The sequence below is a fragment of the Pleurodeles waltl genome, chromosome 7 (genome assembly GCF_031143425.1).
Source record: "Pleurodeles waltl isolate 20211129_DDA chromosome 7, aPleWal1.hap1.20221129, whole genome shotgun sequence".
Taxonomy (NCBI): Eukaryota; Metazoa; Chordata; class Amphibia; order Caudata; family Salamandridae; genus Pleurodeles; species Pleurodeles waltl.
This window is the reverse complement of record NC_090446.1, coordinates 634458370-634475091: the sequence shown is the minus strand read 5'-3', so window position 1 is coordinate 634475091 and position 16722 is coordinate 634458370. Positions and strand designations below refer to the sequence as shown.

The window sequence follows — 16722 nt, the reverse complement described above, 5'->3', positions numbered from 1 at the left end:
TGGTACTCGTACACTTTTTAACAGACTAAAATATGTTGAAAATTGTAAATATACCATACTCTACTCTATGTGCAAAATATAGCCTATTACAGTGTGTTTCCAATATTTTAAGATTTCTTTTTTCAAGTAGTGCAGGACTTTTTATGGAGTACCGCGCTACTCCGTAACATTTCTTTTAAATTATCGAAACAATTGTTTTCCCCTACCTATTACTACCTTACTAAAGTGGTAATAGGTAGGGACAAATATAAAACCTAATACTTACCTATATGTAATGCCCTAAGCACGAACACAGCCAAAGTGGCCTTAAAAAAACATAGGTGGTCATTATGACATTGGAAGTGAGTGTTAAAGTGGTGGAAATACCGCCAACAGGCTGGTGGTAAATACTGCCAAATTATGGCACTGGCTGCCATCAGAGAGGAGGCCAGAGCCTGAAACAATCTCTGTAGGGCTGCCAACCCACAGTGGATGCTCTCCAGCTAGGCATTGTATTGCTGCATCTGGGATGCCAGCCCCTGGATGGCATCACTATGGTTGACTACCTACAGAGGTGGCTCTCAGGAGGTCCATAGCCTCCTCACTGAGGGCAGCAGGGCTCACTGGGGCAGAGCCTGAGGGGCTCGGGGTGAAGGAGATGCCCACCCTCCTGGGTGAGCGGGCACTGACAACTCAGTGGGAGGCTACTGGGAAGGCAGTGCTGGTATGGGGGTGGTGGTGGTACCTGTAGCTGATAGTGGTTCAAGAGGTGTCCGCCACCACTAGGGAGTTCCCATTGGAGGAGGAATCAGAATCAGTGTGGTCACCTCCTGTCTCCGCCGTGGTGCTTCCCTCGCCCTCTGTCCCACTGGTCCCCTCGGCATGGCTGGACTCTGACTCCTGGGTTCTGTGGGATGCAGCTCCCTCAGTCGTCGGTGCCCCTGCTCCTCTGCCAGATGATGCTAATGCCCACATGGACAGGATGATAGAAGAAAATAGGGGGGGAGAGAAAGGGACACTGGGTGAAATACAGCACCAACACCACAGAAGGCATACACATTTCCATCACACACAGGAATCAGGATTGAGCACTATGCATCGCAGTGGTATTCCATTGGCTAGGTACCACAGCAAGATGAGAGCCAACCACCACCATCTGCACCCCTCCTGGGACCCATAAAGCCCTGTCTGACATAGAATGCCACCTAGCTAGGTTACACAATTTTGCTATGCACCCATTTACCTTGAGCTGGACCACGCAGCAATGTCTGAGCTGGCATTAAGAGGCACCCACTAACTGAAACCCACCACCAGGATCCCATGCCAGGCAACAAAAATGGTTGTCATGCTCACTATACTCACCCGCTTGTGGCTGCTGTGCTGCCCTTAAGTGCCCATCCAGCTCTCGGTAGGCCACTGCCAGAATGCGGGCCATCATGGGGTCTGGTTCCGATGGGCACCCTGCCCTCGTTGGGAGGCCATCCCCAGCTGGGCCTTTGCGGTTTTCCGGGCCCAGCGTCTAAGGTCCTCCTACCTTTTCCTGCAGTGGGCGCTCCGTCTGCTAAAGTCCTGCAGGGTCCGCACCTCCCTTCTTCTGATGGGCGCTGACCTGCAGAGGTAATACAGACAGGAGGACACCGTTAACCATACAATCCAGCCTCTCACACATATGGCCTACAAATTACATTTCCATCTCCATTGGCACAAACATCATCCGGAGCCCTGCATGTACACCAGACATACCCCCCACCCAAATGACACACTGCCAGCACACACATCTCCATGCAACATTGTTGCATGCATCATCCCCGTGGTGTACTCAACTGTTGGTCTAGAGGCCCATACAGCTGTCCATACAGGGGTAGGACCCCATACACCTGGGGCTCTGACTCCTCTGAAGTGAAGGCAGGGCCCCATTCCCCTATCACACGGGCCACGGCAGGATCCAGACACAGGTCGCAGCAGCACACGCAGTGTAGGTGTTGTCCTGTGGAAAGTCAGGAATCAAGTGAGGTTATATACAGAAAATGGCGGTCACGTCCACTGTGGTGTACACGGTCACCCCCGCCGGTGATCCCCATGGGACACTGTACTCCGTAGAGCCCCATTTTAGCCAATTAGGAATAGCATGGCGGTGGAAGACCGCCTTCCGCCACGACACCCAATGCCGGCAGAGTGAGATGACTTCCACCTGTCCATACTTACAGGACAGGCGGTCGCCATTTTGTGGTGGTGGACAACAATCAGAAATTGGAAACTCCGTCATTGCTGTAAATTGTACATACATTGCCATTCACATTGCCGATTACATACATGCTCAGTTACACAGAGGTGGTGGTTCCATTGTTCAGTTTGTGACACCCTTCTCACTCTTGTGTCCCTCAGATACTGACCACTGCAGAGGAACAGGAGGAGGAGGCAAGACCCCGTGTACACACCCCTTGTGGACTTGGCTACACTGGAGGACAGGCACATAATACTGACCTATAGACTGGACAGGGCCACAATCACAGAGCTGTGTACTCAATTGGAGCCTAATCTGATATCAGCTATCCGTCATCCCACTGGGATCCCCCCTCTAGTGCAGGTTCTATCAGTGCTCCTTTTCCTGGCAACTGGTTCATTTCAAGTGACAGTGGGCTTGGCAGCAGGAATGTCACAGCCACTGTTCTCAATAGTGCTGGTAAGGGTTTTGTCTGTCTTGCTCAAACACATGTGCAGCTACATAGCTTTCCCTCAAGAGGAAGATTTGGTGATTGTGAAATCTGGATTCTATGCAATGAGACATATTCCTAATATTATTGGGGCGTTTGACGGAACACATATTGCATTTGTCCCCCCTCCGCCACAATGAACGGGTGTTTCAGGAGTTTCCACTCACTCAATGTGCAAATGGTGTGCCTGGTGGACCAGTACATCTCCCATGTCACTGCCAAGTATCCTGGGTCGGTGCATGATGCCTTCATCCTGAGGAATAGCAGAATCCAAAATGTGATGCACAATTACAGAGGCACAGGCTGTGGCTAATAGGTGAGCCTGAGTCCCTACCCAATATATGTCAGTGTATGCCTTTGTGAGTCATTTCGTATATCATTGTGTAAGGCTAATATTTCTCCCTCAATTCTTGCAGGTGACTCTGGCTGCCCAAACCTGTTATGGCTCTTGACCCCTGTGAGGAATGCCAGGACAGGGGCTGAGAATCTGTATAATGATGCACATGGGCAAACCAGGCGGATAATAGAACGTACCTTCAGCCTCCTGAAGGTCAGGTTCAGATGCCTCCATCTGACAGGTGGATCCCTGTGCTACTCCCCTGAGAAGGTCTGCCAGATAGTTGCAGTATGCTGCATGTTGCACAACCTGGCCCTCAGATGAAATGTGCCTTATCTGCAGGAGGAGGAGATTGGAATTGCCCCTGTGGCAGCAGTGGAAACTGATGACAGTGAGGATGAGGAGGCAGAGGATGAGGATGTGGACAACAGAACATCAGTAATATGCAGTACTTCCAATGAAACACAGGTAAGACAGTGGAACTGACCATTCCTCTAATTATTTATGTTAAAACTGTGGCTGTAGAAGGATGCCAGTCACTTCCTTTGCATCTCAACTGACTGTCACCTATGCCTTCTCAATTTGCAGATGTTGGTGTTATTACAACTGTGTACTAATGTGATGAATACAGACAGCTGCAGGTCAATATTTGTATGCTATCACAATGTTCAGGTCAATTACACAAGATGTAACTGTTAACATAATTGCACATTTTCATTACATAAAGCACTATCACTCAAGTTTTCAATGGTGTTTATTGTAGTGAACTTTATTGAAGGAATAGTGCAATGGAATTAGGTGATAGTAGAGGTAAGTCCAGGGTATTGTTCCAGTCTGTTTGCAGCACAGGTTCAGTGTCCAAGGGGCCATAGGAAGGGTAGCAATGGCAGTTCGAAATGTATAAGGTGAGGCAGTGGAACACAAGGGGGACATTCAGGAGGGGCTCATTTCCTGGTGTTGGTCTTGGTCTTGGCAAGCATCGCTGGCATCTCTTCTAGTTCGCAGGAAACGTTTGTGCAGTGGTTCACCTTCTGCAGGGGGAGGGGTGCTGGTGGCCTGTGGGTACTGGTAGGGCCTCCTGTCCACTAGCTGTAGCAGATGTGGTGGGCTGTTCAGTTGACTGGCTAGTGGAAGGCGCCAGCTGGTGTGCTGTACATTCCCTCATGATGTTGGGCATATCAGCCAGCACCCCTGCTGTGGAGACCATGGTGGTGTTGAGGGCCTGCAAATCTTTCCTGATCTCCTGATGGTGTACCTCCTGCAGCCACTCATTCTCCTGCAAGTTGTTAAGAATCTGGCTCATCTTGTCCTAGGATTGTTGGTAAGCCCCCAGGACATTAGTGAGTGCCTCCTGGATAGTCGGTTCCTTGGGCCTGTCCTCCCCCTGGCACACAGCTGTCCTCCGAGTGTCCCTGCCCCCCTGTGCCTCTGTCCCCTGAACGGTGTGTCAACTGCCACTGACCCCTGAACTCTGATTGTCTTGGCTGTGAGATGTGGACTGGGGTACAGGTGGGCACACTGCTGATTGACCTGTCCTGGGGAAAGAGGTATGGGGACGTTGGGTGGGTGCTGTGTTGATAGATACTGAGGGAGGCTCTGTGGTGGACTGGGAGTGGGCTGGGGTGGTTGACTGACCAGTGGTCCCTGATGGGCCAGGTAGTTCATCCAGATCTAGAAGTCCAGATTTACTGTCATCACTGGGGACATCTTCTGTTGGGGGACTGGATCGTCGTGGCACCTCCTCACCGCTGGGATTGGCTGGGGTACCTGTGGGGATGTAAGTGATGTATTATGCTTCATGTCTGTGACATATTCTACATCACTAGCTTCCCCTATATCGTTGCTGTTGCCATGCCACCTTTGTTTGTGTATGGTGATGTATTGTGGGATTGTTAGTTCTCCATGCTGTGCATGCATTGGTGGTGGGTGTACATACAGGGCTGGGAGGGCTGTACATGCATTGGTATGGCATGCAGGGCTCAGCATTGGGGTTAGTCAAATGTGTAGGTGCACTGTGTGGGATGGAGTGGAGTGATGGGAGTCAGGGTGAGGGGGTATGATGGCATGTAGGTATGGGGGTGATAGGTAGTAAATATTAACTCATCAGTGTCTAGTCCTCTGGCAACTCCTGTGAGTCAATTAGGATGCAGTATTGCCGAGACTTGCTCCTCTCATGCTATCCGCTGTGGGGGAGGAAGCGGGGGTCCACCGCCAGTCCTCTGAATGGCGAGCTGATGCCTTGCTGCCATGGAACTTACCTTCCCCCGTAGGTCGTTCCACCTCTTTCTGATGCCGTCCCCTGTTCTTGGATGCTGTCCCACGGCGTTGACTCTGTCCACGGTTTTCCGCCATAGCTCCATCTTCCTCGCAATGGATATTTGCTGTTCCTGTACTCCAAACAGCTGTGGCTCTACCCTGACTATTTCCTCCACCATGACCCACAACTCCTCATCTGTGAAACGGGGGTGCCTTTGTGGGGACATGGATGTTGAGTGGTGTGTGTTGTGCAGTGAGTGTTGAGTAATGTGGTGGGCTGTGGGGTACGTGATCGATGGCTGGGTGTTAGTGGTGTGTGTAGTTGTTGCTGTGATTTGCGCGGCTATCTCTTGGCAATTTTTTGTGTTCGTAAAGGGTTGTGGGTAAAGTGGGTGTGTGATTTATGGTGCTGTTGGTGGGTGAGCGTGGTGTGTGTATCAGTGTCAGGTGTGTGTTTTTGGTATTGGCCAATGTTGTGTTGTTTTGTATTGGGGTGGCCATTCTGACCGGGCTGGTGTGTACTGCCAATGGTTTACCGCCGTTGAATGTCCGCCGCGGTGATTTGTGGTTCATAATGTGGATGGTGTTGTTTTGTGGGTGTGACGGTGTGGGTGGTAGTACCGACACTTTACCACTTACCTTTGGACTGTCAGATATGTGTTTGTGGCAGTATTCTGTTGGTTCAGTGTGTGTGTGTGTGTGTGTCATAATATGCTGAACGGATGTTCACCTCCACAAAGGTATGTTGGTGGCCGTCACCGCGGCAGTAAGCGTCCTTTACCGCTAATGTCATAATGAGGGCCATAGTGCCCTTAAAATTTTGTAAAGGCAGTCATCTGATAATGACTTGTCATTGCCATGTGCTGCAGTAGTTTAGTGAAATTTTGCTAAAGTCTGAGAAAGTACTACGGTCACAGATCCTCCTCCCCAGACTGATTTTGCCCCTAAGACCCCCATCTCCTGGGGCCTGGCAACATTATAAAGGGAGAGGGGGGCACACAGCCCCCCTCCCCGGGCACATATTGGCCCCTGGACCCCATCGCCCAGGGCCCACCTTCCCCATTTTGTCATGCGGCCGGGCCCTGGGGGATAGGGTCCTCGGGGTCATAATCGGCCTTTGGGAGGGGGGGGCACGTATTCCTATCCTTCCTATAATTTATAAATAAAATTCCACCCGGGCCCACTTGGGGGGATAAAAAAGCAAGTGCAGGTTACTGTGCTTGCTTTTAAAAAAATCTTCCCACTGATCCACCTCACATTCACTGGAAAATGAAAAAAAAACATGTTTTCTTTTAATTAGGTCCACCACTTATAATAATTTGAAGGTGGTGGATATTGTAAATGAACGTTAGAACTATCACTTTACAATTTTAAAGTTTATTCTCTAAGAGAAATTTCTTTCTCTTTATCTATTGTATTTTTTATGTATTTGTTTATAGGTTTACTCTATCATGTGACCATATATGTGTCTTTTAGTTGTTCATGTAGTAATTCTGAAACTTTCTATGTGCAGTCTAGTTTATATTTTGGACTTCCTTGCCACTTTAGTAGGATTGCGCTACATATGAAGCCCAAACTGAATGGAAGCCAATCATTGTTGTTTTAAAAATTAAGATTATAATTTTTTTTTACCAAAGGCCAATTATCATGTCCTCCAAATAGCAGTTTGTGTAGCTCACTGCTAGCTCACTTTTCCATGTTATTGCACAGGAGTATATAAGAAAGATGGTTTTTGTTTGGCGTGTTGAGCATGGGTTTTTTTTGTGAGTCAGAGAGCATGCAAGAAAACGTGTGTAGATCAAAATCTATTCTATTTGTTCTGTATTTGGTTTTAGCTTTCCATTAGCATGCAACCATAAATGGGTCTTTCAGGTGTTCATGTAATAAATCTGAAACTTTATGGATGCAGTCTAGATTATTTTTGGGCTTCCTAGCTACTTTTAGTAGAATTGTGCCACATACGAAGGCCAAAGTGAATGAAAGGCAATGACTGCTATTGGTATAAAAACTGAGATTTTTTTTTTTTTCCTAGTGGCCAATTATCATGCCTGCCCAGTAATAGTTTGTGTGACTCACTGCTACGTCACGTTTTTCAATTTGTTGACAGTGGTGCATAAGAAAGAGAACTTCTTTTGGGCCAGTTTTATTTTGTAAGCCAGAGAGCATGCAAAGAAAATGTATATAGATTAAAATGGATTCTGTTTGTTAGGTATTTGTTATAGGGTTCCATTAGCATGTGATCATAAATGGAACTTTCAGTTATTCATGTAGTAAATCTGAAACTTTACATATGTAGTCTACTTTTTTTTTTAGCTTCCTTGCTACTTTTGGTAGTATTGTGCTAGAAGATATCACTAAGTTTAAAATCCTTATAACTTAGCATTTACATACTCTTCTTAGCAGCTGTATCCCACAGAATTATCTATGCCTCCTAATAATTAATACTGCCAAATTTCTTAAAAATCCAGCTGATGGTTTTTGCACTATGTAAAATATAATGTATATGGAAAATGCACTGGATTTGAAGCCCGTTTTTGCATCCCCTTGACCAAAAGGCTTGAAACTTTCAGCCCTCCCAAAACTAAACGATGGCAGCAGGTATGCAAAGTTCATGCACATTCGTCAAACTGGTGCAAAATTATACAGGGACAAAACATGTTTGAAAAATCCCTATTTTTTTATCACCTAAATGTAAATGTAAAATAACCACTGACATTCACCAGTTGTTGCTTACTGATTTAAGTATAATTTGCGGTCCTGCCATGCACTGCTTATCAACTCACATATTACATCACTCATGGCATGTTACATGATATCTCCAAAGAGGACCCAAACCGAAACCCCTACGGGCGGCAGACCTCCTCTGTGTATGAGTTATGAGTTGTGGCAGCATGGTGGTGGCGGCAGGACCTGGCTATATAATATATTGCATTATTTCGTACAATACTTTATTTGTGCTTCTTATACCTATGATAACTTTTTAAACTATTTTCTTTTTTTTTGCACAGTTGTTAAATGTTTAACATAATTAACTTTGTTTTTTAGATCCTATTTTGGATGTTACAGCTTGGCTTCATAGCTGTGTATTTGTCAGAGCCACTGCTGAGCGGATTTGTGACAGGATCTTCCCTGACAATCCTCACCTCCCAGGTGAAATATCTCTTTGGACTGAAAATTCCAAGCCATGATGGAGCTGGGGCCCTTGTACTCACTTGGATCGACATCTTAACATACATTAAGAAGACAAACCTCTGTGATCTCATTACCAGCATTGTTGCATTGGCTGTTATCGTACCCGTCAAAGAGATCAATGACCGATTCAAGAGCAAAATGAAAGTCCCATTCCCTGTGGAGTTTTTGGTGCTTGTTGTGGCCACACTTGTTTCCCACTACTTTAACTTCAAGGGAAAATACAATTCTTCTATTTGTGGGAAGATCCCAACAGGCTTTCTGCCACCAAACGCACCAGACTTTAGCCTCATACCCAGCTTAGCTTCAGATGCTTTCCCCATAGCTGTCATCAGCTTTGCAATGTCAGTCTCTTTGGCTGAGATGTTCGGCAAAAAGCATGGGTACCCTATCAGGGCTAATCAGGAGATGTTAGCTATAGGCATGTGCAACTTCATCCCATCTTTTTTCCACTCTTTTGCATGCTCTGCAGCATTGGCCAAAACACTTCTTAGGGAATCAACAGGAGCCAAGACTCAAGTCACTGGTTTGGTCACTGCCATTGTTCTTTTGCTAACACTTTTGGCCATTGCCCCACTCTTCTACTCCTTGCAGATTTGCATCTTAGGTGTCATCACAATCGCAAATCTCAGGGGGGCCCTGAGAAAGTTTTTGGACACTCCAAACATGTGGCGTCTCAGCAAAATTGACACTGTCATCTGGTGGGTCAGCATGCTTGCCTCTTCTCTTATTTCCACTGAAATTGGTCTGCTAGTGGCGGTTTGTTTCTCTATCCTCTGTGTCATCTTCCGCACCCAGAGGCCCAGAGCTACCCTCTTGGCTAAAGTAAGTGACACTGAGATCTATGAGGATCAGTTCACTTACAAAGAGCTCAGTGACATTCCAAATATCAAAATCTTCCGCTTTGATGCGTCACTGTATTACGCCAACAAGGCCTATTTCAAGAACATGCTCTATGAGAAGACAAACGTGAACCCATTAGATGTTGCGGCATTGCAACGAAAGGCCAGAAAAGCTCAGGAGGCCGCTGCAGAATCCACTGATTGTGGTTTCTTCTCCAAGTATATTGTCACAAAATCATCAAGCAGACATCAGAACTCAGCAGAGTTCCCTATGCCAAAGATTGGCATGCATTCCTTGATCATTGACTGTGGAGCTATGCAGTTCATAGACACAGTTGGCCTCTTTATGCTAAAGGAGACCTACAGTGACTACAACAATATTAGTGTGTGTGTATTCCTTGCCAATTGCAATCCTTCGGTGAGACGTTCCCTTCAAGAGGGTGGCTACTTCCTCCAGTGTGGTTCTGGCCAAGACCCAGAGCAGCTTGCTTTTCACAGTGTTCATGAAGCTGTGCAGTTTGCAGAGAGAAAGTATGCTGAGAAGCAGAGGGAGATTCACTTAATCAATGCTGCCTTTTCCTTCAACCCCAGCCAGACTATCGCCGAAGACATATGTGAACAAACTAAGTTCTAGCAAATGGTGGAAGAGATACGCTGCAGGATGTGTGGGTACTTCTAGAGCCTACAGTTTGCCCATGGTACACTGTCCATCATGTCTATGCAAAAAACTGGGTGACTGAGGGAAGGTGGGTTTGTTAAATTGTCAACTTAAATTTATGCAGAATACTGACGCCAGGACATGAGAAATATATGATTCCTGGCATTAGTGGCATGTATCTCAGAAGAAAATGGAAAATCATATCCCTCATGTCCTGACATTAGTATTCTGCAAAACTTTAATTGAACAATTTAACAAGACCACTCTCCCTTAATCTACAGGCTTTAGGTTTAAATCGCTTAATTAGGGTCAAAGCACTGAATAATCATTTACAGTAGATCCTGTCATATAGTTATCTGTGTGAAACGGCATTTCAGATATATGAGTGACAATATCCACACAAAATAGCCCCTTGTAAAATACACTAAAACTAGCTCCATATAAGGAAAGTAATAAAGGAAAGAGAGGGGACTTGAAATAATGTAGACTGCAAAGAACAACCAAGAAAAATACACACACTGGGGAACCTAGGTGGTGGTACCTTGGATCTTGTCGAGGGATAGCCCCAAGGAAAATCCTCTCAATCCAAGCCCAGTGGCCTAAGCAGAAGAAGCTAGCATCGAAATCCAAGTTCCTGTGCTGTGTAAATAATTCAGTTTCATTATTTCACACCATTTCGTTAGCTTCCTCCTGATAGGATCACACTGGGTCCACATGCTACAAGGCATATGTCCTAACCTGCTCCATCACATGGACTCCAAACAGAAGAGGAAATACTAAGAGTCAATAACTCATTTTGAACCAACAGAAGCTACCATCTCCGTGTCTGGGTCGATGTGCCGTGATCGAGAAAAAGACACATTTTACTTGTAAGTTCTGCTTCAGGAGGATCATCCTTTCAGACTAGGACTCTATATGTCAGGATTCCTGAGAGTCTCCTCCTTCAAGGAGCTCGGAATATCAGCAGCCTGCCACCAGCACCGTAGGGGAGTGACAGCTGTCAAGAGAACGCCTCCATCACCTCTGCCACAGAGGTCTAAGACTCAAGCACTGAATATCCCAGCCTAATAGGATCAGAGCATTTCAGGTTCTTTAATATCTCCACTTTTGTGTCCAATTTCCATTATGCCTCAGAAAACTGATGTCAGAAGCCACACTGCTCCGTAAACTTCTCACCCAGAGCACTACCACATCCAACCTCCCGTCTTTTGGGCCCTTTTGCCAAATCCAGTTATGGAGGCCTCCATTCTGGCTAGGCATGCCTCCATCTCCGTTTCCACTTTGTCCAATTTATTTTGAATCGAGGCCATTGCCCCCCTTTTAAGCAAGTATCAATTGGATTCAGTGCATAGAAGACAAATGGGTTAGTTTAGTGTTGAGTCCCACACATAACGCTAGCCAGTGCAATGGCGGCAGCAGAAAAACTCCCAAGACGCAAATTTACAAAATTGTGAGGATACCCCTAACTCCCCCATGTTTTCAAAGTGAATCAGTCAGGCTGATCTTGGCCGATCAATAAAGGGATCAGTTACAGGGTTAATGCTGTCAGAAGAGGAGGTGCTCATGGTTGGCGGTAGAAGGTTTCCTAATGTAGTTGGTAACCATTGTGTTCTTCAATGCTCATTGTAGAGTACCTCTCCTCTCACCACCCTTGACCATTACTAGTATTAAGTGTGCCACGCTGAATCAATCGACTTCGTCAAAGGATTTAACTGGAAAAAATAAATAAAAGCAAGTTCTGAAAAATACTGCTGTTGAAGATGCGCTGTGAAATGTGGAGTCTCGGCGCTTTTCATACACATGCTAATTTGATCTCGCATCATCTCTTGTGGGTAAGAGTAGTCAGAGAAACTTTTTAGAAGCATAAACATTTGCCGCCAAAGACCTCGCCATCTTTTCAAAGAAACTTACATTCCCTATTTTCTGCAACTCTAGACTTTGGAAACCAAAGGAAACACACTATAAACAAACATTGACGAAGCCAAAACATCTGTCTTGCAATATATTCTTGAAATACACAAAGGAGCCACTCAGTTGGGCCATTGTACCCCGCATGTAAAACTGCGAAGTAGAGCCCCACAATAGTCACGTCACCTGCCACGTAATGTTGCCAATGGCAGAGTAACCATCTGCTATATGTTGTTTCTCTGTATTCTCATTAGTGCTGGCACCAGACAGCTAAAGTTGTTTGTATTCAGGGGGTAAAAATGTCCATCTGTTTTCCTTTAGACATAAAAAAATTATAATTAGTAAAGCTATAGAGAAATGTATCTATTGTTTGTTATACGTACTGTAAAATAGGTAGCCTAGATTAAAGCGATGTAAACAGTATGCAATAAAATATTAATTCTACACGTCTTTGCCTATTTCTAATCAGAACAATTCTGCTTCAATGTTCAGGAAGTACAAGCCAATGCTGGTATATTCTGTCGGTAACTTGCATTTATTTAGTCTATTTATTTATGGAGTTGTTTTGAGTGACACCTTACTGTCCAGTGACTACTTAGAAACGATAACCTGCACTAACATAGCTATTAAATCAACGTTTTACTCATAAACCTGGAATAAGAATATTTGTGAAATGCATCATTTGGTAGGTCAAAATCAGGTCAAATCTGTCCTTTTCAGTGCACCATGCGTATCCCGCTGGTCCCATACTTTCTCTCAACCCATTTACTAAGAAAAGTGTCAACACTGCAAGTAAATAGCTGCACTGGAGAGATCACACTACAAGAGCTGGTCATTAGTTCTTCAGGAGGCTTTTCATGGAGGAAAGCCATAATGTGTATTGTTAATTGTGAATTTTGGAAAGACATCAGCAAATTACATAGTAGTGGATAGTTCATATTGTATGGTAAGTAACTTCAACTTCCACTGTCCGGCTAGGAGGTTTGCTATGTAGTTAAGTATGACAGTTATGCTTCCTTTGAGGCATAATTGGAAGTGTGCTGCTAGTGTCATATTTTTAGGTCGCACATTCAAGACCTCTAGTGTATACATTAGTATATACTTCTCTTGTGGGCTAAAAGCCACCTCCTGCTTGTCATTTGTCTGTTTCAGAGTCCTTCAAAATTCCTTGATTGCTAGTGGTCAGCCCTGCTTCTTTGTCCCTCCTTTGTTCTCTTTCATTCCTTCCAGGGAGCAGGGTCTAACTACTGTATCCTTATGCTTTGTCTGCTTATCTGGTGTTTTGGGGAACTGTTTTCTTCTTTGATTATTGCTTATGTCTGTTTGCAGTTGAGTTTCTACAGACTGAGGAATGCAGCATCCGGATCACTGCTCCAGGCTTCCACATAAACAGGCTGTAAAGATTGTTCTTTTCTCCTCAAATCGAGTGCTTTCAATCTAGCAGAGAATAAACACTACTAGCTGCTGCAGATCCCTCCACACAAGACATCATGCAGTCTTGCCTCTGCAGAAGGCTTGTTAATGTATTTAACTTTTCTCAGGATTTTTTTCAGTGGAAGCAGCAGCCTCGGGAAAGGCAGCAGCACATGGAAGTCATTTTCATTCAGGGACAGAGGAATAATTTATAGGCCTTCCGCATGCCGCTGGTCTTAATCTCCTCTAAAACTGCTCCTCACACATCCCTTCCTCCACCTTCTTTCCTCCGCACATAAATCACACAAGACTTCCCTTGACCTGGCCACATCTGCTGGATGCAGCCAATTATCTTTTATTATATGCACTTGTTAACTGGTATTATTCAGCGTGCCTCACACCGAATATTGGCTTTTTATAACCCATCAGCACATTATAAATAAAGAGCTGGGGTGGCATCTGGCCATGAGAGATGCCTGACCCTCTGGTAGGGCTGCAGTTGCACGTTTGGACCAGTATGAACATACCCAGACAAGGCGACTGTTGCACATATCGTACTGGGACAGGCTCATGTGCACTTGTGTGTATCTGGACAATGAGGCATTCACAGCCCTGAGGGTGTCGTACACTCCCCCTCAAGTTCCCCATCCCCCTACACCCCAGACACCTAGCAAGTGCTGGACCCCTACTTCTAAAACAGAGGTGTAACAAACTCTTTCAACACCTGTTACTGTCAAAAGGACTAAAGGGAAGTATGAGAATATGTCGTTCCAACTTCGTCCATCTGTCTCCAGCCCATTATCTGACTGCAATAAGCTACTACACAGTCTGACAATTTTAAGTATGGACTGATCGACAGTGCATGAATGTTGACAAATCAAGCTACATTGAACAGTGCTTTAAATGGGCTGGTACTTTCCGGTACTGAGTACCAGACCTTTTTTATTTGAAGAGGGAGAGTACCTGCACTTCTAAAAAAAAACTAATACTTTTAATTGGAGAGTACCAGCACTTCTCAGAAACAAACAGGTATTCTGGTACAGAGTACCTGCACTTCTGTTTTTCCATTTCAAACACTGACATCGAAAAACCACATGTCTGGGCACTCTTCAGAGTAGACAGACTATAAAGAGAATGTGTGTGTGTGTATGTAATGTGTGCTTGTCTGTAAACGGCCACTGACAAATATGTTATCTGAAAGTGTGTGTGCTCATAATACAACACTACACAATAGTCATGTGTATCTACATCTCAAGGCGAATCTCATGAAGATGTCCTGTTTTTTAGTTCACCTAACTTGTCTCTTTTCTTCCACCATGATTGTACCATGCTATTTCCTGTCCTGTAGATGTGGTTTAGCACTGCATTGGGCCCTGTGGTCTCCTCAACGCTTTTGGAAACACTAATTGAAAAAAGGACAGTGACTCGTAAGTCAGGGCTGACCCTGGTCTGGGTGGTCTCTGCAGTGCCTGGCAGGAGTGCTCACCTTTATAGCACACCGGCAGCAGGCCACTGGGATGACTAAGGCACTTTGGCCCATATTTATACTTTTTGACGCTAAACTGTGCTAACGCAGTTTAGCGTCAAAAAATTTTGCGCCGTCTAACGCCATTCTGAAGCGCCATGCGGGCGCCGTATTTATGGAATGGCGTTAGACGGCGCAATCAGACCGGCGCTGCCTGGTGTGCGTGGAAAAAAACCACGTAGACCAGGCAGCGCCGGCGTTGGGAAAAAATGACGTTAGGGCGTCTTAAAATGGCGCAAGTCAGGTTGACGCTAAAAAATCGTCTTAACCCGATTTGCGCCATTTTTTCGACGCCCAGATGCCATTTCATGACTCCTGTCTTAGTAAAGACAGGAGCCATGCCCCCTTGCCCAATGGCCATGCCCAGGGGACTTGTGTCCCCTGGGCATGGTCATTGGGCATAGTGGCATGTAGGGGGGCACAAATAAGGCCCCCCTATGCCACAAAAAAAATAAAAAAATTAAAAAAGTTATACTTACCTGCACTTACCTGTACTTCACTGGGATGGGTCCCTCCATCCTTGCGTGTCCTCCTGGGGTGGGCAGGGGTGGCAGGGGATGTCCCTGGGGGCAGGGGAGGGCACCTGTGGGCTCATACTGAGCCCACAGGTCCCTTAACGCCTACCCTGACCCAGGCGTTAAATTCAGGCGCAAATGCGGGTTTTTTTGACCCGCCACCTCCCGGGCGTGATTTTTGCCCGGGAGTATAAATACGACGCATTTGCGTCGCCGTCATTTTTTTAGACGGGAACGCCTTCCTTGCATCTCATTAACGCAAGGAAGGCGTTCACGCAAAAAAATGACGCTCTTTCTTCATACTTTGGCGCTAGACGCGTCTAACGCCAAAGTATAAATATGGCGTTAATTTTGTGCCGAATTTGCGTCGAAAAAAACGACGCAAATTCGGCGCAAACGGAGTATAAATACGGGCCTTTATGAGCACAAACATATGAAAGGCAGGCACTAAAAAGTCTTCGGAAAAGGCCCAGCAAAAATCGGGTGTTTGTTTGTCGTTAGTGGCTGGGCAATCACTGCAGAAGACGCACAAGAAGACTTTCAAAGCTCAATATGAAGACAAGAACTTGCAACTGCATAGGCATGTTTGAAGTATTTGCTGTTTAGAGAAATGCGTGAAGCAGCCATCAAGAGCCACCATAATAAGTCCTGGATGATACCATGAAAGCACCCAAGATGAGGCTACTTAGGCCCACATTTATACTCTGTTTGCACTGGATTTGCTTCAATCTTTTTGATGCAAATCCAGCGCAAATGTAACTCAATATTTATATTTTCAAAAATATGGACTTTGCGTCATTTTAAGAATACATGAAACTGCCTTGCGTCAATGAGATGCAAGGTAGGCGTTCCCGCCCAAAAAATGACTCAAACACCTTAGCCTCATATTTATCCAACAGGTCAAAAATGACGCACGGGTGGGAGACGCATCTGAAAAATGAAGCTAAGCTCGATTTGCGTCAAATTTTAACACCTGGGTCAGGGCAGGCATTAAAATTATGCAAACACGCCACTATTTAAGGAAAGTGAACACAAGCAACATCATAGCTCAACAGGACAAAATGGAGGTGCTACTGATGCATCATGCTAGACGGTGCAGAACACAGGTCCAACAGCAGCAGCCACCACCACTCTCAAAAGCACCGCAGAAGGCAGGAGAGGGTCTTCAGGACAAGGACAACCCTCCAGGGCCTCAGGGAACAGGACATCATCCGGAGGTATAGACTCAACTGGCAAGCCACCCAGCAGCCACTGCGCCAAATTGAGCCACATATAACAGCCAGCCTGCAGACACCACACAATATTCCACCGGTGACCAAGCTGCTAGCAGTCCTGCATATGTTGGCAAGTGGCTCCTTCCAAACAACGGGTGCTGCGGTCGCTGTG

At 45.7% G+C, this 16722-nt stretch overlaps 1 protein-coding gene across 1 annotated transcript in view; it reads left to right on the top strand.

Annotated features, from left to right (window-relative positions):
* The window catches only part of LOC138304489 (sulfate transporter-like), a 93732-nt gene extending 83005 nt beyond the window's left edge, over positions 1-10727 (top strand). The window contains exon 3 of the mRNA XM_069244602.1: positions 8332-10727. Coding sequence (XP_069100703.1) covers positions 8332-9951 — 1620 coding nt within the window. The 3' untranslated portion in view covers positions 9952-10727. The remainder of the gene's footprint in view (positions 1-8331) is intronic.
* The last annotated feature ends 5995 nt before the right edge of the window (positions 10728-16722 follow it).